General features: G+C 43.0%; 1 protein-coding gene across 1 annotated transcript; it reads right to left on the bottom strand.

Annotated features, from left to right (window-relative positions):
* Positions 1-4,073: 4,073 nt before the first annotated feature.
* Positions 4,074-23,042, bottom strand: RND3 (Rho family GTPase 3). The gene is made up of 5 exons (XM_030852807.2): positions 22,651-23,042; positions 22,080-22,167; positions 9,751-9,860; positions 6,736-6,870; positions 4,074-5,081 (listed from the first exon to the last, which is right to left on the bottom strand). The coding sequence occupies exons 1-5, from the start codon at positions 22,798-22,800 to the stop codon at positions 4,830-4,832; spliced, it is 735 nt and encodes a 244-aa protein (XP_030708667.1). The 5' UTR covers positions 22,801-23,042; the 3' UTR covers positions 4,074-4,829.
* Between the last annotated feature and the right edge of the window lie 3,756 nt (positions 23,043-26,798).

Below are 26,798 nucleotides of genomic sequence, written 5' to 3'. Positions count from 1 at the left end.
GTCATGTTCACGGATATTATGTGCAAAGGGAAATTACTTGGCTAAGTACATGAACAAGCAGTAAGAAAAGAGGGAAGAACTATGTGCCTGGAGCTGAAGGGAACCTAAAATTTTTAACAAAAGGAACCTAAGGAATGAAGGAGTCTTCTCTCACCAGCAATTTGCCGTATCTTCCACTTCTATATCATTCATGTGGAAGACTGGTAAACTGGGAGGATTTAATAATAATTATATATTGTATTATATATTATATATTATATATATATATATTTTTAATTTTTGGCTGCATTGGGTCCTTGATTCTGCGTGCGGACTCTCTCCACTTGTGGTGAGCCAGGGCCACCCTTCACTGCGGTGCGTGGGCTTCTCATTGCGGTGGCTTCTCTTGCTGAGGAGCACAGGCTCTAGGCGCGCGGGTCTCAGCAGTTGTGGCGCACAGGCTCAGCCGCTCCACGGCATGTGGGCTCCTCCCGGACCAGGGATCGAACCCATGTCCCCTGCATTGGCAGGAGGACTCCTAACCACTGCGCAGCCAGGGAAGTCCCTATATTATATACTGTAATAATATTATAATACAGTTGACCTTTGAACAGCGTGGATGTTGGCGCTCACATCCTTGGTGCAGTTGAAAAATCAAATACAGCTCATAGTTGGCTCTCAACATCCACGGCTCCCCCATATCTGTGGTTCCGTATCCTTGGATTCAACCAACCATGGATTGTGTAGTAATGTAGTCCCCTATTGGGCTTCTAACCAAGCACAAAGATCTGAAGTCCTTATACAAATTCTATGTTGATGATGGGCATCCACCATTCACATTCACATTGCTCTTCCATAGTCACCGTAAATGGACCTCAGCCGTTAGGATGCACTTGAAAATTCCTTTTGTGCCATCCTATCATAGCATTATAAGTGTGGTGTAACGTGTGGCTATTTCATTGGTACCTGGCTACATATTGGAATGTTTCCCACCAGCCACTATCTATGACTCGGTTAATATCCATGGAGGTCACACCTGGACCTGGTGCATCATGGTTTGTTTGTGACTGTCTCTCTCTAATCTATTATAAACTCCCTGGAACAGAGATTTTGCTTTGGTCATGATTATGGGCCAAGCCTAGAAACGTGGCAGGCGAATAGTAGGCACTCGATAAATATGTGGCCAATGAAAGGACAAAAATAAAAACTAGGAGATTTAGAACAGAATGCTAAAGTCAAAATAACCCATAAAAAAGGACATGCAGCTTTAAGAGTTTCAGGAGTCATAAGGGATGAGGCGATTCTTTTTTTATTCCTTCTACTTCTAATACAAAATAACTCCCTGGGTTATTTCTAAATTTGCAATTAAGGCACATTTAGAAATAACCAGACTCTTTTAGCAACTATTCCTGTTCCTGAAAAAGATTAATAGAAGAGAGGCACAATTAAACTCTAACTCAGAATTTGAAAATCACTTTTCGGTATTTAAAGAGGCATTAATCATGATCATTAATCAATAGAAAAGAATGTTCACAGAATGCTTAGAAGAAATGTTTGCTGAAGCAAAAAGTCAGAGGAGAAAAGGAAGGCATACATGCCTAGGGCTGAAGACCAACTTTTTTCTTTTTGGTTTAACAAATTAAAGCTGCTGGAAAAGAACAATTCACCAGAGGGAAACATTACTGTACAACCTATAAAATACCGCCAAGGTCAGCAGAAACTCAGCTGTTGGTTTTTTTCTCCTGTGTCGGTCATTGTTGAGAAACGAGTTCCTTGCAAGCCTGATTTAGATATTATGCCTAAGAAGTTAACACCAAAGATTAAGGAAGTACTTTTATTTCCTTTACTACATGCCGACAAGAATAAGTTACAAATATTTTCGGTAATTCTGTGCTTTTTAAAATTTTTTATAAGACTATCCGTAATGTCAGTGTTCTGTAACTCATTCACTTTTGCTAGATCCCTCTGCTTTGTGTTTCTGAGAATTATTCCCAAGCAAGTCACTGTACCTCAGACTTTGAAAGCCATTTTAAAAAAAGCAAGGATGCAGTTTTTATATGAAGGGACTTAGCTGTGTAGAAGTAGCTGAGATTTTCTGAGTAGCTGTGAGATACTCCACGTGGAGTATCTTTGGACATTTCTGTAAAACTTGCGTGTAAGAGTCTTAGCTAAAGACTGGGTTTATGGGCACCCAGGCCTCTCTTGATCCTAAGCTATTCCATGCTGACTTTATAGCTTCAGGTCACTGGGGAAGCCTGTATTGTATTGTCCTGTGTTATTTAGAGATGCTGCTGCAATAAACAAGATCATTTTTGCTTTCCTTTTTTTTGTGCTGCTTTCCCTTAATCGTTGCAATAGCCGGGTCCTGGGTCACCTATACAATAGGTTTCTGCGAACAACAGCACGCGTTGCAAGGTGGATGCTGGTTTAGGAAGTGTGGCTTGGGGCTCCAGCGGGCAGGGTAGCAAACTAGGCTTATCATCAGAATTAAACCTGTGACCTGAGACTGCATCATACTGTTTTATTACTAAAGTGTTGAAGGAAAGTTCCACATTTTCTATGAATTAATCCTAGGCAGTGTCGTGGCTCTTTTCTGTTTATGGTCAAATCACTTAGTCTAATTACTCTCCATGTCCTTCTTGGGACCTGAAATCATCATGAAAACCTTTTTTTTTTTTTTTTTTTTGTGGTGCGCGGGCCTCTCACTGTTGTGGCCTCTCCCGTTGCGGAGCACAGGCTCCGGATGCGCAGGCTCAGCGGCCATGGCTCACTGGCCTAGCCGCTCCGCGGCATGTGGGATCTTCCCGGACCGGGGCACGAACCCGCGTTCCCTGCATCGGCAGGCGGACTCTCAACCACTGCGCCACCAGGGAAGCCCCCATCATGAAAACCTTTTATATACACAGATTTATCTTCCCCTAACAAACTCTGACTTCTGCCAGAACTCAAAAACTTCCAAGGCCTACTCACCCAGGAAATGTTAGGTCAGATCTTGCAATCACCTCTATTAAAGAAAACTAAACAGCTATATCAGGAAGTAGGTAATAAAAGGCAGATCACATTTAGACAAAGACATGGTTACTTTTTTATTTGAAGAAAAAAAAAGTATGTTTTAATAAATACTGCAGAAACATTGACCAAACAAACATACAAAGTGACTTCAACATTTAAAAAACTGCAATGAAAGTTCTGCTTTATAACAGTTATAACTTATTTTCTTTTTACAATATTTAAATACAGAAAGCACTTGCCAGCTATTTCGTAATACTGCCCAAAGCGTAATGCTGCATGAATCAAAGCATAGCATGTTGGTAAAATGTCTGTATTTCGTGGGAAATGACCGGAATGGCATTTTCTTGCAGAGACAGAACAAAGTGCTCGTGAGACACAGACTGAATGCTGTAATTACCTTAATCTCCTTCCTGCCACAATTGAATGGGAGCACAGCTTCAACACTTCAAAAATGAAGCTTTACCATTGGAAAGAAAGCTCGTTTTCAACAAGCGCCAACAATAAAAAGGTCAGATCTGGTTTCTTCTCTGAAAGAAGCTCTAAAAGTAACTGGTCAAAAAATATCTGTAAACTATTTTAAATGTTGACTCTTTTATGCAACGATAGTGATAAAGTATCAAACACGGGCCTTGGTGGAATCTGGTTAAGTGAGGTTTAGCAAGCACTCTCTAGAAATGCCCTAGGATGGTGTCAGGACTGACATCACGTAATTTTCCTCTAAGGATTCTCGAAAGCTTGGATCAGAGGGTCCTTCTGTATCATGTTCATTGAAAGAAAGTGAAATAAACAAACTGATCATCAGATATTGCCAACTTCGGAGCTTCATCCCAAAGGAGGTTTTTTGCTTTGTACTTTTGGTATCTTAATTCCGGACGGCTTAACTCACAAACTGTGCTTTCTGCTACTATCCTTCATTCGTTAACTCTTCAGATGAAAATAGTACCTACATTTTTTTCCCCCTTGGACCATTCCATGACGTCAAACCAAGACACCTTTTATTTGACTTTGCATTTTTATCAACGATGGCAAAAAAAACCCAAAACAAACCACACACCCTCTTTTCTAAACAGCACACAAAAATATCACATTGAGCAATTTACCACTTTTTAATGACAATCACAAGGATGAACAGAACCATCAGACTGAATAAAAATTGACACTTTTTTTCTAGCTGACCTATTCGATCTTGGTAGTGCTGGTCTGCATATCTTGCAAGACTGCAAAGGCCTTTCTTGAGAACCATCTCGCTCAGCTATCTTCAGGATGGCAAGATTTCAAAGCCTCACCAACTTTTCCTCTGGATATCCCATGGGTCCTGATACAATTTCCATTTTAATGATGAGCTAGGAGGAAATTAGATCACATCCTCTAGAAAACTAAATGCTAAGGTCACAGTGCCAGTTCCCCAATGAGGACGGTGTATTAATATATACTTTTTGTAAAGGAGATTAAAACACTTAAAAATTAAATCAAAGTAGAGATCCATGAATAGATTGTAACAAAGAAAACAAAAACGCAAGCACCATTCAGAGCGTGGTTTTTCTTCCTGGAGGTCCTCGCATTCCTCCTCACCCTCTAGCCCATCTGAATCTCTCTTTTTTGGCATATTTTTCAAGTCACGCTTCAAAACTCTTCAATGAACTCACTTCTCACCGCTTGTTCTACATGCCGAACCTAAGGACAGGATTCCAAAAAGATGAGCATCCTTCCAAATGCCTCCCGAGCCTCCAGCATACGTGACTTTGGCTATGCACTTTGCTCAGACTTCACCTTTTTTTTTTTGTTGGTGGTGTTTTCCACACTAGGTTTCCTTGTCCTCATTAAAGATAACCAGAGATTCACATCACAGTGCAACTCTTGGCTTTGTCCTTTCGTAAGTCCGTAGCCACCGCGGAGAGTTCTGGTCTGCTGGGCATGTGTGAAATCCGCTTTGTCGCCCTCTGCGATTTGTTCCGCTTAACGTTTTTATTTGTCTTGTTTACACATGCCAAGGTGGCCACGTGAAAAATGTCTCTGACGCTGTTTTCTGACTGTAGAGCCGAGCATTCGATGTAAGTAGCTGCTCCGATCTGTTTGGCCATATTTGCCCCCTGAGAAGCGAAAAAAAAAGGGCCTGTGATCAGCAGTAAGTCTTTGGGGAAGTGTGTCTTCTAACACCACGAAATAATGCATAGCAAAATGTTTCTAATGTGAACTGAATTTTCTAAGGATTGACGAAAAACAATTTTTTACATTTGAACTGCCTTATTTATTATTTCATAAATATTTGCAGCCAAGACCCAATCCTAAGATGTCCAATTCTCATCACTCAGTAGACACTGCTTGACTTCCCAGAGGTGCTGAAGGCTGATGTAATGTCATTGGGTCATCACTAAACAAGGGCCACGATCAAATAGTTAGTATGGGTGATTCTAAGAACCTTACTATTGGAAGAGAGTAAAAAAGCTGAAGACCATGAATGTAAATGCTCTGGCAGGGTGATCTGGCCCCTTGAGCCTGTTCCAGCACCTCATGGGGCACTCAATTGCTCTTTTCTTGAGCGTAAATGGCACTCAAGACTAATAGACAAGCTGTACAAAAAACGGGGGTAAGAGAATTTAGAATCAATTTTGAAACGTATATGATTATGTCTTAGGGACAAAATAAATTGAGGAAAGGAATAATACTTCCTAGCATCTACAACTTACTTAGGAGACACAAAATATGTAATTTCTAAATGCGGACCAGACAACCAGTGGACACAATAATAAGCGTGTGTGCATCAAAATGACTTATTTACCTAGCCAGATTTTTGTTAATTGGAATGAAGGACAAAGAAGACCACAGTATGAATGGTCAAATGATGAATACTAAACAAAATTCTAGCTGTTTCAACATGAACTCTCTTTAGAATCTGGTCGTAAGTTTTAAGAGAATGAACTTCTGAAACCAATTCTCCTCCTTTCTAAATGCCTGAGGGAAAGGTGTGCAGAAATGATGAAGCTCTAAGAGACAGTTTTCTGGAGTGCTCTCTTTTACTGACAATGGCCTTTTTAAAGTATTGTATTGTATTGTGTTGCTGAGTGTAAAATAAGATTAACTTTAAGAGTAATACTTTAAGAGTATTACTGATTTTGACCACATTCTCTCTTAGAATCGATTTCACTTTAAACCCAGTGAGAGTTGCAGAGATACAGAGGGTTGACTATGAGCCACTGTTTCTGCACTCAAGTGATCAAATATCATGTGAGTCCCCTACCGAATGACAGAGCATTTCACATTTTAAAGGATTTTTTTTCCAAACACGTCTTATGTATACACACACACACACACACACACACACACACACACACACACACGAATCCTTACACAGTCAACTGCTAAATAAATACTGGAAAGCCCTTTGAGAGAGTCCAGAATCAAAGTATCACCACAATTTCAGCCAAACCTTTTCCCAGATCACTTTGGTGCTCACTTAGCAGTTTTTACATTAATCTGAGCAATGGGCTGCCAGGAAGGGGCTGGGATAGTTGCTGTGAAGGCAGAGGCACAGAAACGCCAGCTCTTCTCATCTGTGTTTACAGATGGTCACGGCCTGGACACATGGTGCTCATTCTGCATCTTAGGAAAAAAAGGGGCTAGCGCCTGGCCTTGACCCCTGGTTGAGCCTTTAGAAAAGCAGCTACTTTTTCTTTTATTTCCTACGAATGATGTTCCATTTCTGACATTCTAAAATCTATGTGTGCCCACTGACTACATACGTACCTGGTCATAGGACACTGGGGTCTGCCTGTGGTTTGAGAGCTCTACTAATGTACTGACATCTGTCCGAAGATCAGATTTGCAGCCGACCAAGAGCATCTTGGTGTTGGGACAAAACTCCTGGATTTCACCTTTCCACTATGGAAGGGAAAAGAAGATGAAAAATTAGCAAAGTGCTGGCATCCATAAAGTGGAAAACAAGGCAGGCATTGGAAATGGGACTCAAAAAGGACATTTAAAAGAAATTGTCACTTCAGATGCAGAAGCAAACTTGCATTTATCCTCTACGTAGACATTAAATGTTACTGCTTTTTAAAGTGGATCCATTAGGGAACCATATTCTTCTTCTCTGTGACTCATTAACTGTCCCTACTGCAAGAGACCTGTGGGGTGTCGTGAGAAAGTAACTAAGGCAATTTTTTAATTCTTGTGGTATCTCTGAAAGATAAAAGTGCCTTAAGCATAATTATATATTCTAACAAGTGACTACATCCTCGGATATGTTGAGCTGGTACTTCCCAGCATGGAAGACTGGGAATAAGGCAGAGCCAACACAAGCACAGATGTACATTCACTAATCCCACCTAGAGAGACTGAGCTGCCACCATGTGCTGAAATCTCTCCTGAGATTCCAGAGGCTGGAGATAGAGTTAACAGAACAGAATGTCCTGCCTTTAAGGACCTTCCATTGGTGTGGCTGAATCAACAAAGACCATGACATTTGCAAAGGCCCATCTCAGGTTATCAGGGAGGCATCTGGTCCCATGGCTCATATGTCCTTGAGTTAGTCTCAAATGACGTAAGTTATTAATTTAGTCTACTTTGGCTAGTTGTTTCATGACCCAACAGGAACTCTTAGAACCTCCAGAAATGCCTGGCAGGGAATTCCAATTGTCCTCTTAAAGAGCAAATGGATGACTTTTTGTGGTTTCACTTCCTCAAGCTTGAGATGGCCATCAGGGTGAGAGTCAGGAGTTCAGAGTGTTCACAGGAGAGCTCAGCTCCGGGGCTGAGATCGGGAACCTGCGCCTGCCTCTCCCTGCCCACATTCACAAATACGTACTCAGTGCTCTACGAAATACTGTGCTGGTTACAGAGATGATTAAGATGTAGCTGAGTCTTCTGGAAAGGAATTCACAAGAGAGTGGGGGTGATTAAGTCATGTCTATAATACTAGATAAAAGTGACATCCTGCAGGAGTAATTTGAAAGACCTCTAGAGGAGACATCTCCAGATCTAGAACTGTGGGCAATGAACTCTAGTCCAAAGTACACCCGTGGATTGAAGGGAATAATACATACTTTCCATAAGAGCCTAATTTATCCACCAACTCCTCCCTCCCGCCCTCCCTCCCCTCCTTCCTTCCAGCACTATTTAGAGGCATCTATCATGTGCTAGATGACACTGGAGTAAGAACTAGAAGGTGAATTGAAAAAAAGAATAAGATCTCTCCAGCTCTAAGTCACCGTAACCTCTTTGATATTCAAGGACTTAAAGGATTCAATTAACCACGACAAACCATAGCCGGGATCATCATGAGCCTTAAACTTCACACACATGTAAAACACACGCATTAATATCTTTAAGGCCAAAGTCACTACACATTGGGTCTTAGCAGACAAAAGCAAAATAAAACAGGAGCAAGGCTCTTCATCATAAATTATGCATAACCCGATACTACATCAAGTAAGAACTCCAGTACATAAGCAGTCTCTTTTATCTACAGACAAGCAAGAGACAAGTTGCTATGTTGTTCCTCAGCTGTGTGACGGCTCTGGCCTGCCCCAGGTCTAGCAATTATGCACAAGCACCGAAGGCAGGAAAGGTGTATTCCTGCCAGGATCTGACAGTCGCATTATTTGTGCTAGATACAAACATTACTCAAAACTGAAAGCTAAAAAGAGCCTTTAATCTTTTAAGAAATTCATACTTCATTGAGCTAACTATATTTGTCATGTTTAGTAAAGAGACGGGGTAGGGGGGATGATTAACCTTCAAATCCTAATTTCATAATGACACACAAGGCCAGCAGTCAAACATGATAGGGAAAAATAAACTAATAAAAACACACAAAACACGAGGACACTGCCTTGCTCTTAAGCACATCCTCTGACTAAGCCTGAGTGCATGGAGAAGAAGGGGGCTCTAGGGAAGGTCTGATTCCGAAACTCCACAGCACTCAGGCCAAGACTGAGAGGTCAGCTAGAGGCTAATACACGCTGGTCCTTGGACGGGCATATGCCTTTCTCTACCTACCCGGAGGCTTAGTCCTAGGTTGGCGGAGCCCGAGGAATGCTCCCCACCCCCCGCCCAGCCTCCCCAGGACCTGTGACCCACCTGCCATAGGGTGCCTTCCTCCTGACCCCCCTGGGTTCCATCCAGAGCTTCCTCAGATTCCTTCCCCACCTACGGAACCTCACACTACCTTTGCCTCCAGAAACTAGCTATGTGATATCATCTGTGACATGTGTACACGACTGTGTTTACTAGTATCTGACATCACCTGGTCTAATGTCTGTAAACACACCCCTACTCCTCCCCTATTTATTCTACTTCCGTTTCTAATAAATAACATCACTACTGAAATACAGCTTCTTTACTAAAACAGCTATTACTGCATTCATTTCAATCCCTGAATTGAGGTCAAGAGTAAACCTGTAAAGTAAAGCACAAGCTACAGGGTGAATGAAGGACGGAAAGAAGGAAGACACACTTCGCAGTAATGGAGTATCAGTATTTTTAGCTGCCCCACTGCCACCCAAAGGATAAACACAGAGGCTCTTAAAAGGGTATTTTGTTTCTTAAAATGAAATAAAATGTTGAGCAGGTTCATCATCAAAACTTGGGACACATAGGAGTGGAAACCCTGTTATAATGTGCGAGTGTCCTTTTCAGTGTTTTAATTACAAGACATACAGCAGGGAATTAACTGCAGTGTTTGAGCTCCCAGCCAACCACATGTTTCTACTTCATATCTGGGCCAGTACTGATCTGCGTCATCACTCCCCAAGCACTTGCCTTTTTCAGGACACTGTCCAGCGTCTCTGGTCTACTGATGTCAAAGCAAATCAGCACAGCATCTGAATCTGGGTAAGAGAGGGGCCGGACGTTGTCATAGTAAGGAGAACCTGAGAAGAAACAAAGAAACACAGGTTTTCAGATGAATATCCCCTTTGCCTGTCATGCATGAACTCTGCCCTTTTGAATTGAATCCTTGGATGGTCACATGGCTCCCATCTCCTCTAATTCTTGGAAAAGAAAGCAAACAAAAGCCGAGTAGTACTATATTCATTTCTACTAGAAGACAAGGAAACCTCACTTGTATCTGACTTAAATTCGAGGGGAGGAGCCGGGATCTTAAGTTGAAATCTGCACAGTTCAAAGAGTAGAGCCCAAAGGCACCTAGGTGGAGGGCAGAAGTATCTGGAACCAGATGGTCTGGAGTGCAAATCCACCTCCACCACTGCAAGATGGGGGCAGGCGGCTTCAGGTCTCTGTGCCTCCGATTCTTCACGCATGAAAGGAAGATGACAACAGTACCTACCTGGGATTCAATAAACCTGGGCAGTGCCTGTCACTTAGTAACGGATCAAGAAGTCTTAACTATGGCTATGGCTGTGCTGTTGCTATCGAAAGCTGAGTGGTAGCAAGCACAGTCACAGGAGTTACTTCTTGGGAAAGAGCCCGATATTCAAGATCACTCAGTTAGTACAATGGAGAATGGGGGAGGGAGGAAAAGGGTGGGTTCAGCCACACAAAGAGAACCATCGTGAACCTCATCAGCACCACCTTATCTCCAAGTTACAAGTTTGTATAAGCCATGACCTTTGAGCTTGCGTACTTAAACTTATCCCCAAACCCTGTATAGACTCTCTTCCTGTTACAACCAAAGAATGTAATAAATGCCATACTGGATCCCGTCACCTTTTTACCCTTTTCCATCTCTGGGAGTGACATCAAGGCATGATCCAAGGATCTGAGCCTGCGTTAAATCCAGGGTTCCCTAAAGGTTCAAGTTACCAGCCGATTAATTTAACCACAGAACCCCCTCTGGTCGTTTAGGAAATTTCTTCCATTCTTTTAAAAATCCCAAAGGATGGGCAATTGCATGAGGCCAGTTATTATAAAATGGTGTGCCTATAAAATCAAATAACAGCCGGCCATGCTATTTATTTTTTGAAAAATCATTTTCAGTATACTGACATTTCACAAGCACAACATGAAATCATTTTCCTAGGAATGTATGCATATATATATATATATATATAATTTGACTCCAGAATAGAGAAAAAAAATCTAAGCCACCAGACTTTTTGAAACCCAATTTCATTTTGACATCACCTTCCATTTCTAGCAGGAAAACATGACATGTTGTCCCCTGATAAATCAAAACCTCAAAAGTCAAAGTCAAGGAAAGAGAAAGAACTAAAGAAGCTTTTCAAATAATCTTTTACATTTCTATCAAAACAAAATTTTTCAGGAGGCTGCTCTTGAGATCTCAAAGTTACTGCCCTAGTTAGGGTGCACCATTCTCTTTTCACAGGATATTGTGGGTTCCTGGCATTCACTAAGCAACCCCAGGAATGCTGTGGGTTTTTCACCAGCTGCTTTAGGGATGGAAAGTGACAACTTCAAGCAAGAAGCAAGGGAAATGTTCTAGGAATCAGGAAGAAAAGTGTGAATAAATATAGAACAACTAAGCCAGAATCTGTCCTGAGCTACAGCAGCTCCCTGCCCACATCTGGAATCAGGACCCTGATGGAGTAGAGACTGACAACAAAAAGATACTTTCCAAAAGCTTAAAGGGTTTAAAGTTAAAAAAAAAAAAGCCATTTAAAATAGTAAGGCCTGTAAGAATAGGCTGTTTCTGAAAGCTTCTTTCTGAAAGGCTGTTTGCTGAAAATGACACGCTGTGGCTACTGCCTTCTCAGCCACTCAAAAAAAAATCTGACGTTACAAGAAAAATTCACAAATAGTTCATTAACTTCAACATTTTTGAGAGGATCAGAAATGAGATGGCTTATCACTATACATGCATACACTGGCATTTCCATATTTGTTCTGTGAAGTTCAGACTTTCTGAATTGCAGCTTCTGTTTCCGTGTCCAAAGTCTAACCTGGACACAGCTTCTGCTGTAATTATTGGGGAATCTCTTTTTCTAAACATGGAATCAGAAAATTCCAGATCATAGAGTGGAAATCCAAATACCAGACACATACATGAGGATTTCCTCCGCTCTTCCAAGTTAGCAGGAGATGACCTGACCCCAAATCTAGAAAGTCACAGTGTTCCAACAATTCAGGATGTCAGAAGCCTAACTAGGCTTCAGAGATCTCCCTTCTTGGAAGTCACTCCCATTGGGAAGAAAACTATCTCGCTGTGGATATTTTCCAGTCTTCAGCAGACCTGGACTTTGTAGGACAGGCTTCTCCAGGTGCCTTATTCCTTCAGGACATAATCTTTGACTCAGATGAAAGTAAGTACACACTGCTAATCTCTGATCTAAGACTACTCTACATAACAGTGAAAACCATCTTTTCCAGACACAAAATTAAGGAAAGACAGTTGGAGAATTACAAGGGTGCTAAAATAGAGTAATTAAAATTTGAACTACTGGGAAAATCCAGAGGAATGGTTTTAACTTCCAAGCCACCACGTGGCTGCAGAGAATACCCCTCCCTTTGTGTACTGGGCTTCTCTCCCCCTCCCATTTTATGGCCACAAAGGGGATGTGGCTTTATCTTCTCCAGCCCTCTGTCACTGCTGGAGACTCCTGCTTCCTAGAATCAAGGGAACTGCCTTCTGTACTTAGTGGGTGTACCCAAATATCTGCAAAATGTAGGTACTGGCCTGACTTTAAAATGAAGTGGAGTTTGCAACTGAAACCAAATTCTTATGGAGGTTTGATTCTGCTTTTGTTTTTATTTGGTTTAATGTTTTGAATGAAAATACATATTAAATATATATATATATGTATTAAGGTTCATGAGAAATATGCCACCTTGCTTGTTGAGGTACATAAGTAATTTTTAAGAGCTTTAACAAGATCTAATTAGGAGTGACACTTTGATCTGTCCTATTACTTTTGCTAACGAACAGCGCTTTTAGATCCACAAGACTGTCCAAAGGTAGTAATAAAACTGATCTCCACATTTATTAGTTATAAGCATAATTTGCCCAACCACTAACCACAAGAGTAATTTGTCATTAAACTTAACAAGACCACTTATTCTTTTTTTTTTTTTTTGCGGTACGTGGGCTTCTCACTGTTGTGGCCTCTCCCATTGTGGAGCACAGGCTCCGGACACGCAGGCTCAGCGGCCATGGCTCACGGGCCCAGCCGCTCCGCGGCATGTGGGATCTTCCCGGACCGGGGCACGAACCCGTGTCCCCTGCATCGGCAGGCGGACTCCCAACCACTGCGCCACCAGGGAAGCCTCATTATATTTTTTGATAGGGCATGGTTAAAACTTTGAATAGAAAAATCCATGGTCTGTAGTTTTTCAGAGTAAAAAAAGAAAACTGATAAGAGAATGATAAAAGAACTGTCCTACCAGGAAGAATCCAACAATCCGTCGGCTAAGCACGACCTTCGGGCGGGGTGTGGGAGGGTGTGGGACCCGGGGTGGGGGTGGGGGAGGGTGAATCCAGTGTAACTTGCAAGTGTTTACTCTGCATTTAAGCGCTTGGAATTCTTGCCTATAAAGCCCAAGCTACCGCACAAAGCAAGGAAGAAAAGCAAAGCTTGAGGTGCATGGTGTGATCACAGGCATGCGGGGGCTAACTCGTCATCCAAGAAAAAATAAAGAGGAATTCCAGGAATGCCCCTATGAAGTGAGAAGCAATACAGGGAGGGAGAAGTGACACCAAAGGAAGAAGCAGAAAGCAAGTTGATGAGACAGGAACAATACCTGCCCCTCACTCCTCCCTCCCTCCAGAAAAGCCTTACAGCATTCTGTTAAGTCAAACAGTAAAATATTAACTTCTATAGATTTTTTTTTTAAAGATGCATGTGAAAAGCTTCCAAGGTAACTATAGAACTAAACACAAGGCAAGAAAGAACACTGAATAATTGTGTATTATGTAGAAAAGAACTGAACTTTAACTGCAGTATATAGTAGGTACTGACATACATATAGTATGTACTCTAGTACCCAAGAAAGTACTAGATCTAAAGTCAGTTAGTCTAGGTACTGAGCTTTTTCTTGTCAAATGAAACTCTCACCATGTGGAATAGGCTTTCTTGCACATGAGAGTTCTCAGATGCAGCATTTCTCTTATACTTTGTGTAACTTTAAGCACCCAGCACTATTCCAAGGTCCTTTCTATTTAACCATCAGATCATCAAAAGGAAAATTTCAAGAAATTCCACACTGTAAAGAAACGATGACACCACATATGCAAAAAGTGTGCTCCCAAACCCCACAGAGAACAAGCTTTGCTTGGGTGGGGACTGGAATAGTGCCATGTGAGGTTCTCTGAGTCCTTCGAGTTTGGCAAACATCAGCAAAGTTCCAAAAGGCTTCTGAAACTGTTCAGGTCTACCCATCTTTGTCTTCAAGATCATTAATTCTGGATGAGAGCCGTCTTTCCAGCCCAAGAATGGTCACAAAGTGCCTCACCCAGAAACTACTTCTGCAGACACATACCTGTCTGCTTAAGTCATCTCTTCACAAAGACAGAGAACACACCATATATGTACATAATTAAATGTAAGAAGATTCATGCCCAAAAGGGAGGCTTTAGGGAACCTTTTGCAAAATGAGTTCAAACACTGGGAGGCTTTACAGGAGCTTGAGAACTGAGAACTCTAGTTGACTATTTCATAAATACAACTTATTTTACTTGAACCTTAAATCGAACAACTTCTCTTTCTCCCATAAGAAATTCCTACCTAGAACAATAAACTCAGGGATACTGCATATTTTGGGGAGAGAAAATATATTAACTTTGGGTATTTTTAGTGATCACCAAGGGGACACCTGTACCCAATAGCAGTTACCATGTGGATGAGCTGCCCAGTTATTACAAGATTCCATTTCGTCATGCCATCTCCACTCAGAGTGAAAGCTCCAAGTCAGCAGTCATCTCAGGAATGCGAATCAAGTCCAGGCAGAACTCTGGGTCTGGCTCAGTATAAGACTGTTGAACTCTTTTTCCAAGCAGTCTGCACTACAGGCACCAGGCCCTCAAATAGGCAACAAGTATTGCCAGGAAGGATATTTTATTTGTTTCTTCTATAGGTTCAGCTTAACAGAAATTATAAACAGATTTTATGAAAATTTGGGGGCATTTCTCTGTTGCTACTGAGAAAAGAATCAATATTTTCAATTTCCGGGAACAATGCAGATACGTAGCTGTATAGAAAGTCAAAGAGGTAGAAATAAGACTATTTTTGAGCTTTAAATAAAGGTTTAGGGTTAAACTCCCAATCTTACTGAGATACTTTAAAAATATAAGAATCAAAACATTTTACTTGAAGTGGAACTATAGTAAGTCACAGAACTTTAGGGATACGGGTAGATAGGTATACTTCTAAAAAAATTACATTATCTTTCAGGAATAACCCATGAGTGAATCTGCCCTGCCACATACTATGTCATCAGGCTCATGTTTCAAAGGTAGTGTGCACAACACCTGGTTGGACTTCTGAGGCAGCTTACGTTCATGCCAGTGAAATTTCTGTTATGTCAAGGGGGTCTCTGAGTAAAGTTGGCAATACATAGTAACTGAGGAGACATTTAAAGGGCATCAGAAAATGGTTGAGACACAAGTAATTCATGTGGCATGGACCACCAGACATCATGAGCCAGCTGGAGGAACTACGTGGTCCTTGGTGTCACATCTAACGCAGAAGAACTGGATTAATGAGAAAACATCTGGTTATTTCAGGTGGCATCAGAATGATCAATCTGGATGGCTCACTGAAAATGTGCAATTTAGCAAGAAACCAGATTGGAAAAAAGCTGGCGCTAAATGGGGTTTAAATTAAAGAGAGACAGAGAGAGACAGAGATCTAGACACAGATATAAACTTAGAAAGGGAGTTTATATCTTCCTCCTTTTTTTGATCTATAGTTTCAACGGAAATCATTGCACAGTGGACAATTCTCCAAATGCAGTTTTATGTATTTCTTACTAGAAATCACTATCCAAACTCAGGGCTGTTTTGCCTTTAACCCACATTTCTTACAGAGTTTCAGGGAGAAAACTCAAGAGTTGAACCTGGCTTTGGAACTCTAAGCTCCTAGAGCTCATTACTACCTATGATCTAACTGGTTTTGTGCAATTTTGCCCTTGATATTCACAACACAAGCACCCATGCTTCTTTGGCTTCTTCATAAATTCTTGCCCTCCCCCTTTCTCTAACAAGGTTAAGTTAAAATTCCTCAACTTTCAGAATCTTGTTCTCCCTGATAGTCATTCAACATAAGCATGTTTCCAAGTGGGAGGGATGTTAAAGAGTTCTTAAGAACTGAGTCAACTTCGAGAGATGAGGAAGAAATTGTGGTGGGCTTCGATGAGTCACAAGTCAGGGGGCTTGGGCTAGCCCTGCAGCCTTCAACAGTTTTTTGGATCTTCTTGCTAAATGAATCCAGCTTTAGAACCTCCAGGCCCAGCCTCCTATAAACAAGTACTAGACAGTGAGTACCTTGAGGGCAGGCACTGTCCTAGCCAGGCTTGTCCCTGCTCCCACAGCCTTTAGCAGAGTTCATGCACACCAAATGCCCTAAAAAATGTTTACTGGTTTCAATCATTTCTATAAGTCTTGCCTTGATGTGTTAATTTACACCTTAAATCACAAAAAAGGGACCAGTGATCCTTTTGATGCTGCTTTTCTGGATTAATTACTTACTAACCTCCACATTGCTGAAACGTTTCCCTCCCTGTTAAGAAATATTTCAAGAGTGCTTGTCACTGAGACTATTCTTCAAACCTGATGTATGATCTATAAATATAACAATATATTGATAGGCAGACTTATGGCTATAGAGGAGTTTGTCCTCAAAGTCAGGCCATGAGTAATTAAGATTTTCCTCTCTTCTCTAAGAATACTACATCCTCTGTTAATGCTGCTAAAAACTAGTACAGGAAGTGCTAACTTTAGCACTCGTGGCCTAAAAGAACCTTGTATCAGGACAGGATTCAAAAGAATGTTTATGAGGCAACAGCGTAGTTATTGTGGGCGAGTATTAGCAGCTGAACTGAGTATTTTAAAACTCACAATATGCCTTAAATAAAATGTGCATTAACTTGCCCTGGTTAAAAGCTGAAATGAAGGATTATTACTCCCTCAATCACATGTGCTGAAATTACACTGCAATCAAATCACTTAGGAAAAGATATGGTGATCCTTAAGTGACAAAGTTTCTGTTATTAGTAGACACTGGCTTCATGCTACCAATTGCCTCTACGCTTGGCAAATCTGGCAGATTCTAAGCACAAGACTACTTTGGTCTCACTTATCACTTCAAAATGTTGAAACCATTACCCATTGTTTTGCAGAAACTCACTGAGTGAATTTGAAAAATCTGCAACTTTTAATCAAAATGCTCATCTTATTATCAATGAAAGGGAATAGGAAATATTTCTCATTAAAATCAAGAAATCATAGACCTGTATCCAAAGACTACCTTTTAGAGATAGTCAAAAATGGATCCCTTTTAGAGGAGTCACAGTGCCGTTATTTATAAGAGGGTTTTGTTTCCTTTTTTTTTTTTAATTTTTATTGGAGCGTAGTTGATTTATAATGCTGTGTTAGCTTCAGGTGTACAGCAAAGTGAACCAGTTGCATATATACATATACCCACTCTTTTAGATTCTTTTCCCATATATATAGGCCATTACAGAGTATTGGGTAGAGTTCCCTGTGCTATACAGCATGTCCTTGTTGATTATCTACTTTATATATAGTAGTGTGTATATGTCAATCCCAATCTCCCAATTTATCCCTCCCCATCCCACTTTCCCCCATGTAACCATAAGTTTGTTTTCTACATCTGTGACTATTTGTTTTGTAAATAAGTTCATTTGTACCATTTTTTTAGATTCCACACATACGTGATATCATATGATATTTGTCTATCTCTGTCTGACTTCACTCAGTATGACAATCTCTAGGTCCATCCATGTTGCTGCAAATGGCATTATTTCATTTTTTTATGGCTGAGTAATATTCTATTGTATACATGTACATCTTCTTTACCCATTCCTCTGTCAATGGACTCTTAGCTTGTTTTCATGTCCTGGCTATGGTAAACAGTGCTGCAGTGAACATTGGGGTGCATGTATCTTTTCAGATTGTGTTTCCTTTTAGGGGGGCTGGAATAACTTTAAGCAGCCATAAGAAAACAACTGGCAAAGTGCCATTTGCGGCTGCTTCTTTAATTGGTGTGTGCCTTGGGGGTAGCGAGAAAAGTTTCCTGCCTGAGGATCTAGAAGATCTATCAGCGTTAGGGATGCCTAACAAGGGAAATCCAGAGCAGTCAGATGGAAAGGGCACTTGGGTTCAAGAATCTGACAAAATGGGCTCATCATAGGTTGCATGTGAGCCTCACTAAGTGGGGAGAGCTTCCTTCCCCCCACTCTCTGCCTTGCCTGGACTGTATGCATCTTAGGGGTAGGACCATATTTTAATTAACTCTGTATCTCTAAGGCCTGAGAGAAGCCCTGCACATAGTAGATGCAGAAAGGACGAGAGAAAGAGGGAGAGAGAAAAATGAGACTATACATTACTGTGCCTCAGAAAGTAGGGAATGAATTATCTTTTCTCTTGGTGCAACGAGGCCCCACAAATCCTAATTCCACTGATGTTCTTTCCTACACCCAAACTGGCAGAGTTCTGCCTGTGCATAATCGTATGCTGCTGGGGGAAAAGGAGAACCCCTTATGAGAAGCTGTCCAAGTACAGAAACCGGATATGAGAACAGCTTCCATCTCCTAATGTCTGCTAGGAGGCTAAGCAGGATGTGAATGCCATTCAAAGGGCAAAGTTTATGCCATCTCTCTCCCTATGTAGGAGAAGTTACACGCCTCATTTTCCCTCTAACTTTCAAAAAGTTCTAGAAGGGGAAAAAAAAATCTGACATTTAGGACTTTAGACACTTGGCTTGGATATTTTCTCCAGAGTTAAACTGATAGCAGTTGGAAAAAAGAAATGTATCAAGAGGCATCAGGCATACACAATTATTTTCACAACCCAAACTAAATAAATGTCTTAGTGGGCAAAGAAAATGTCAAATGTTTGTCAAAAAATAATCCTGTTCAGAAATTTGCCATGAAAAGCTTGAGATGAAATGAAAAACAGTTAAAGATACTTGAAATGATTTGTTGCTGATGCAACAGTTCTTGCTAGATGTATTCCACTCATGAACGATAAAACATTTTTGGTGGAAACGGTCTATTCCTAGAACCAGGCAATGCTTCATGACTGTGTTTAATTAACTCACATTTCACCTCACAAACAACACAGTGGGATTGTAAATAATTCCTTTACGCCTTTTTCCCAGTATGTATAAAACTCAATCTAAATTTGAACTAAGATTTCATTACTGGATAATTTTGCTGTGTGGTATTTTCTTAATCACAGTCTTTTCAAACCTTTATATTTTAGTTAAATATGCATAGGTTTTGTTTCATTAAACAAAAATAGAAGTGATTATTTCACTACAGACTTCATTTCAGGTGATTATCTTTAATTTGATGAAAGGCAATATTTATAAAGTTGCTATTCTTTGTGCACAGGTAATTCAGTGGTAATAAATATCAGGGACTCTCATCTCCTTGGAAGCGACGCATATGATTATTCATTTGTTCATTCAACAGATTTTATTGGGTGACTTCTGTGTGCAAGGCATGATGCTGTGTGTGCAGAGACCACAAACTGTAGTTTGGATTAAATACTTGAAATTATACGAAGTGATATTTATCTGCACATGTGAAGCAGAGCCTCCAACTATAAACTGCCCACATTTTGTTTTCTAGGCTTTGTTAAACATGTGCCTTTTCTCTTCTTTAAAAAAAAAAAAAGTCAATTTGGCTCTTTGGGCACCTAATTTGAAATCTCCATTGGTGGTCCTGTGACTCTGTGACCGTTGAAGCTTGAGTTGGGATGCACAACCCAATATTCCTATAAGCCCACCCATGCCCCCTCCCTGCCCAAATGTGTCTCCTTCTTAAATCCACCAGAAAGCAGTGGCTCTGTTCAGAGCCTGGCTTGCTTTGTAGGTCGTGAAAACTGCAGGATGGGATGGCAGATCCACTGGGACTAAGAGCTGAAGCCAACCAACATCCTGGAAACAAAAAGACTTGCCTGTCTGGTGATCTAAAGTCAAGAAGTATACAGCTGGGAGAGATCCTGCACATTATGTGGTTCTGTACCCTTTTTTTTTTAGATGATGAAATGAGACTCAGGGAGGTAGAGGATCTGCATACAGAAGTCTGTGGTGACCAGTAGCTGAATCTAAACATAGCTTTGTATCAACGACTGGATCAGACTCACAGACCCCATACCTAAATAATTCTTATCACGCATTAGGTCCAAACAGGCTGGGGGAGGGGGCTGAGAATCGGTGTTAATTATTGGTACCATACCAGCTGTCCTGCCCACTAGGCGTAACAAATACCATGATATGTCTGGGAATTTGAGCCCATTAAGTACTAGGCTGTGTACAAATCTGATGATGGAAACTACTGAAATAAGAAAATACTAGAATTCCGTCTATCACCACCTTCCCTATAGTTTCAAGTGTGCAATCCTCAGTACAAACACGGTGAGGTCCCGGTTCTGCTACCCTTGGCGAGGCTCCAGGAAGAGCCTGACTCTCCAGGGAGAAACAAAATCTGCATATCTTACGGCAGCCCTAGGAGCATCTGGCACCAACCGTGAGAGGCGCTCGAGCGAGACTTCTCACTTGCCTTTGTGCCGGCACTGCCTCCGGCGACCCTGTCAGTCAAGGTCTCTTCCTTGTGCTCTCTAATCCCCTGCGTCCCTCGGGGGCTCCAGAGGTTAAAGTCGAGGGCTGTGGGAAGCTCGCACAGCCCAGAAGCACCTCCACGAGGCCACTCCCAACTGAGCGCAGGTTCACCTCGCGGGCCTCCCCGCCCGACGCAAAGCCTGCGTGCTGGCACTCGCGTGCTTCTCCTCCCTAGTTTCACCCGGGATTTGGCTCGGTTCACCCGCGACAGCCCAGCTCCCTGCTAAACTCCCAGACCTAAGCTCAGGGGCCTTCACCCGGCCTTCCCACTGGCTCGTCCTCCTGCTCCAGAGGCTACGCCCTTCCTGGGAACGGCACTCCGCCGCCAGGCACCGCAGGCTGGGGCGGCGGGTGCCTGGCTTCCAGCCGGAGGTTCCCCGGGATGCTCCCGCCCCCACCGCGCCTGGCCCAGCCCGAACCCCTAACGGCCGCGCGGGGAAGCCTTCCCCTCCGCGCTGTAACCGGCCCTCCCTACCATCGCGCGCCAGGTTGGTGGGTGGGCGCGTGGGAAGGCGATAACCCGGCCTTGAACCCCAGACCCTTGAAAATAATTCACCATGCCAATAATTCAACTGGACGGGAAGGTCAAAGGCGAATAGGCCCGCCTTGTAGACTGGAGGAGGGTGATGCAATGGGTCAGGAGGGAATGGCGTGGGTCGGGGGACACCAAGTGTTCACGGGGGCGGGGGAGGCTCGGATCTGCCGCTCGGCACCGAGGCGGCGCGGGCGGCCGGCCTGCAGCTCGGAGAGGAGGCCCGGCGACCGCCCGCCGGGTGCTGCCCGCACAGCCAGCGCATTCCAGGCAGTAGGCGTCACGAGCGCCGCGGCTGCTTGCGCTCACTTTACTCTCTCCCCAAGCGCGGAATCTGCCTGTAACTGCATTGCTTTGGGGATTTTCTCCCACCTCCCACCACCCTCTCCGCGCTCCCCGCCTACCCACCAAGCAGCAGGTTAGATCCTGGAGGGGCGCGCTCGCATCCGAGAGCCAGTTGATTCCAAGGCGGCACACGCATGCCCCCAACATTTGGCCTTCCCGGCCGCCCCGAGACGACTCGGGCACAGCTCCGCGGCCACCCGGCTACAAGCATTTTCTACCACTGGGTCACCCCTCGGGCAAGGAGCGCCCTTCTCTTCCCACAGCTTTCCCCCCGACCCAATGTCGTTCCCCACCCCCACTCAGAAGGGACACAATTTTCACACAGCAGGGAATCCCTCGTAAGAAGCAAAGTTAAAGGAGCGGCGCAGAGCGAGCGCTGGTGGCGCGCTGACCCGTGCTGAGAGCGTGCCAGGCGCGGAGTCCCGCTACCCGCCGTGCACCCCTGAGCGGCTGGAAACCCGCCCGAGCGCCACGCGGTCCGATGACTCTCTTACCCGAAGTGTCCCACAGGCTCAACTCTATTCTTTGTGTGTCGATTTCAAAACTGGCCGTGTAATTCTCAAACACCGTAGGGACGTAATTCTGGACAAGATGGACAGGGGAAAAAAAGAGGGCAAAGAGGTTATCTTAAAATGCACGACACCCGCAGAACACCCTCTGATAATCGCCTCCCCACTCTCCAACTGAAAAACGAAACCCCAAAACCCGCACCCACCAGATCTCACACTGAACACGCGGACCCTTCCGAAACCCCTAACTTCCCTCTCGCCCCACCCGTATCCTCCAAGACCCAAGGATCCAAATCTCCCAACCCCAGATTCTGCACACAGGACCGAACAAGTTTCAGAAGCTAGCAGCAGAACGTGCACGCGCATCCCAACCCCTCAACGCTTCCAGCCCACTTTCCCTTTCCGGGCAGTCTAACCAGGAGGAAAGTAGTAAATGGTGAGAAAGACGGCCGAAAAAAAGAAAAACGGGTGAAGGGGGGAAAGTCAGGGGACACCCACCTCGACGCGGGGGTCCCCCGGGCCGCCCCCCTCCTCGCAGCCCCGGCGGCACACTCACCTCGGGGAAGCAGTCTTTGGCGAAGACGTGCAGCAGCGCGGTTTTCCCACACTGACTGTCTCCCACCACTACTATCTTGCATTTCACGTTCTGATTAGGATCCATGATAGATTTACTGGATAATTTCTGGCTGGCTCTTCTCTCCTTCATTGATCTTGCCTTATTTTCTCTCGAAACAGAAATTTTCACTTAGGAGGAAAATATATATATATATATTTCTCTTTCTATAAAAAGCAGATATATAAAAATAAATCGCAAGGCTGGCGGGTACCCCTGAAGCGCCGCGCAGATGAGGAGAGCTAGAGGAGCAGGCTCATTCCTCTCCTCCGACAAGTTTTATGCCTGACTCCACACGGCGCTTCCCAAGTCCAATTCCGATCCGACTGCTTTGTTTCACGCTCTCTGCGCGGCTTTATACCCCCGGCCTTCCAATCCTCTTTCTCAATGAGAGAAGGAAACTGATCCGCCTCCTCCCCTTTTATGGAGCCTGGGAGCGAGCGCCGTCTGGCTCCTCGCAGAACACGTAGACAATGCGCCCTCTAGGGTGACCATGCGGGATCGATTTCCAGACCAAGGCTCTGCGACGACTTGAAGACCCCAATGACGCTTTGCTGAAAGATGGGACTGTACAAGTCAAGGAGGAGGTGGGAAACTGAATTGTCTGTGCATATTGATCTTTATCAGAATTTCTTGAAAAAACGTTTTCATAGGGGCTGATCTACGGAAGCCTCATAATGAACATTTATGAAAGCAAAAATATTTCCTGCCCAACACAGAAGGGTGGGGAAGGGTTAAGTGGCTGCATTTTGTTACAAAGTGTTTTGTATCAGGTATATAGGCCATGGAACAATAGCTAAGCCGGGGTACTTCCGATGCCGGAACTGGCTTGCCTGGGTCACAGCAAGACTGGCTTCTGAAACCAGCGAGTTCCAGTGACTCAGGAGGAGAGAGAAAGGTTTTGAGGAGAGGGAAGGGGAGGTGGGAGGGGAGAAGAAAGAAAAGTGGAAGATGCTCATAACTGAGTGACCAAAGCCATTGGAGACTCAATCCTACTGCACTAGGGACCTAAACACACAAGGTCAGCCATTGCCCCTGTCAGTGAGAAGAGGGGGTAGGAGGGATTCTGATCCTGCCCTTTAATTCCTTTATCTGTAGCTTCCCTTTCTCCGAAATCAAAGCACCCTAGGCTGGACCCAGAAAATAGAAATTTGCTTAGCTGAAAAATGCAGGTCCAACCCTTCACTCCCTCTCCACCTCGCCTCTGCATCTACCCCCTACCCACCCACCTGGAAGTCTCAGAGAGGACTAAAAATGGCCACACGTTTGTTCTCTCTACCCTATAAAAAGGTCCTTCTTTTCTCATCTTCATTTCCTGTGCTTCAAGTGATCAGGAGTTTTCACCTATTTTTAAAATTTTTATTGAGGTATAGTTGATTTACAGTATCATATGTTTCAGGTGTACAATACAGTAAATCAATTTTTAAAGATTATACTCCATTTATAGTTACTATAAAATATTGGCTATATTCCCTGTGCTGTGCAATGTATCCTTGTAGCTTATTCACTTTATACATATAGGTTGTACCTCTTAATCCCCTATCCTTGTATTGCCCCTCACCACTACCCTCTCCCCACTGGTGACCATTAGTTCGTTCTCTATATCTGTGGGTCTGCTTCTTATGTTATATTCACTAGTTTATTTTTTAGATTTCACATATAAGTGATATCACAGAGTATTTGTCTTTCTCTCTGACTTATTTCACTCAGCATAATGCCCTCCAAGTCCATCCATGTTGTTGCAAATGACAAAATTTGCAGAGGTTTCACCTATTAAATTGTATTAAGGACACTGGCCAAAAAAAAAAAACAACCAAAAAACCGTATAGGTTCCCCCATGGACACTTCTAGGTTTGTAAATGAGAAGAAGATGAGGTGAAAAACCAGAAAGTTCAATATGGGGAGTGAAAAGGCACAATGATAGGTGGTTAAAAGCATACATGTAAGTATCAACCCTAGGACCATGAAGACTCAGGGATCTAAGGATGGTCTCCTCTTCCTTTCAGAGTAGAGAAAACTGGAGCCGCTCAAAGGAAGACTGACTCGGTGTGTAGGGCTGTGTTCATACACACACAGGGCTGACTCATGGAAAAGGGGACCGCTGGCCCTGCTCAGATTGCTAAAGCAGCACTGGCCAAAGTTTGCTCTGCAGAAAGTGTGCTCACAAAAAGCGTCCTGCATCCCAATGAGTGATTGAGACACTGTGCCCGTATCACCCCTTGAAGATGTGCCAAGCACTTTGACATATTACAAACAGTAAATGTATTACAAACAGTAAATGAAAGGTAACATACCTAACGTAGTTTAACCCAGCATTCCTCAAAACTACTTAAGCACAGGAAACTTTGATCTAATTATTTACTTGTTTGAGAAGCCATGGACATAGTGGTTGGGTGCAGGAAATCACAAAGAAGTGTATCCGTGTGACCTCGGATAAGTTACTTAACCTCTCTAAGCCTCAATTTCATCATCTGTAAAATGAGAGTCGTAATAGTAATGATGAGGAAATGCAAGTGAAGTTTGCAGGATAGCTTCTGGCACATTAAAGAATCCTCCACCTACTTTATATTTCACACGTAACTCTCATTTTCACTTCTCAGAACTGTTGAACATATCTTGGGAAATTCTGGCCTCATGAGTGCACTCACTAATTGGAGCTAAGAGAATAGATCCACCCTTTTTTTTTTCCCTCAGATTTTTAACTTAGGAAGTTGCTCCTTTCTGGAAATATGATTTGACCTACCACATTCCTGAATTGATACAGTTTATGTGGTTAAGCTGCTCTAACTAGCAATAGTTATGAATTATTAGTATTTGGCTGACAATGAATAAGATGAGCATGTAATTTATCATATAAGCTGGGACACTTTTGAGAGCAGAAGGGGGTACCACTAATGGTCAGAACAACAGTTGTAAACAGGGTCTGGCCCAGGCAAAATGAGAGACCTAATCACTTTAATGAATAATCTGGAACCATAGACTATTTTTGGAAATCAGGTGACCTGAATCTCCAGGAATCTGCCAGTTGCTGAGTGAAATTTTTTAAATTTTTAATTATATTTATTTAAATAAATTTATTTTATTTATTTAAATAAATTTATTTTATTTTTGGCTGCGTTGGTTCTTCGTTGCTGTGCACAGGCTTTCTCTAACTGCGGCGAGCAGGGGCTACTCTTCGTTGCGGTGCACGGGCTTCTCATTGCGGTGGCTTCTCTCGTTGTGGATCACCGGCTCTAGAGCGCAGGCTCAGTAGTTGTGGCGCACGGGCTTAGTTGCTCCTCAGCATATGGGATCTTCCCGGACCAGGGATCGAACCCGTGTCCCCTGCATGGGCAGGCAGAGTCTTAACTACTGCACCACCATGGAAGTCCCTGCTGAGTGAAATTTAATGGCTGTGTAATAGGGTAGAAAAACAACTGCCTGAAGTCACCAGGCTTTGAATCCCTTTAGGCTAAGAATTATCTCCTTGTCTTCTTTGAGTCTCTACTACTGTATAGTAGATACTCAATATATTTAAAAAATTCATTTAGCATTTAGCACTGTTCTAGAAACTGTAGATATAACAGTAAACAAGCCAGCCTGCTTACTGCTCTCACAGAGTACATATGCCAGACAAGAGATAGACAATAAAGAAGTAAGCAAGTACACAAATAAGAATGAATGTGCCAAGTTCTATGAAGACAAAACACGATGGCATGATGAAGCGTAGGAAGGTGGGGATTAGACCCAGTGGCCTGGCAATGCCTCTCTAAGGAGGATGAGTCTTTAATGGTGAGAACAAATCAACCTTGAGAAGGTCCACTGGAAGGTAAGGGAACTGACAGTGAAAAGGTTATATGCAGAGAAGAACTCAGCACGTGGAAGAAACAGAAGGAAGGCTGGAGTCAGTAGGCCCACTGAAGGAGGGAGAAAATATATAGGAGAGCAGGAGAAAAAGGACAGGAGCTAATAAATGGGCCTTGGAGATAGGCTCATAGAATTTGGATTTCATTCTAAGGGCAATATGTAGTCAGACACAGGAAGGCTTGAAGCAGGGTAATGACTTGATTATTTGAATGAATGGCTCCAATTCTACGTTTGCAGCTGTCACT

This window comes from Globicephala melas, chromosome 7, assembly GCF_963455315.2.
Source record: "Globicephala melas chromosome 7, mGloMel1.2, whole genome shotgun sequence".
Taxonomy (NCBI): domain Eukaryota; kingdom Metazoa; phylum Chordata; class Mammalia; order Artiodactyla; family Delphinidae; genus Globicephala; species Globicephala melas.
The sequence above is the reverse complement of the archived record's forward strand: the minus strand, read 5'-3'. Positions and strand labels throughout refer to the sequence as shown.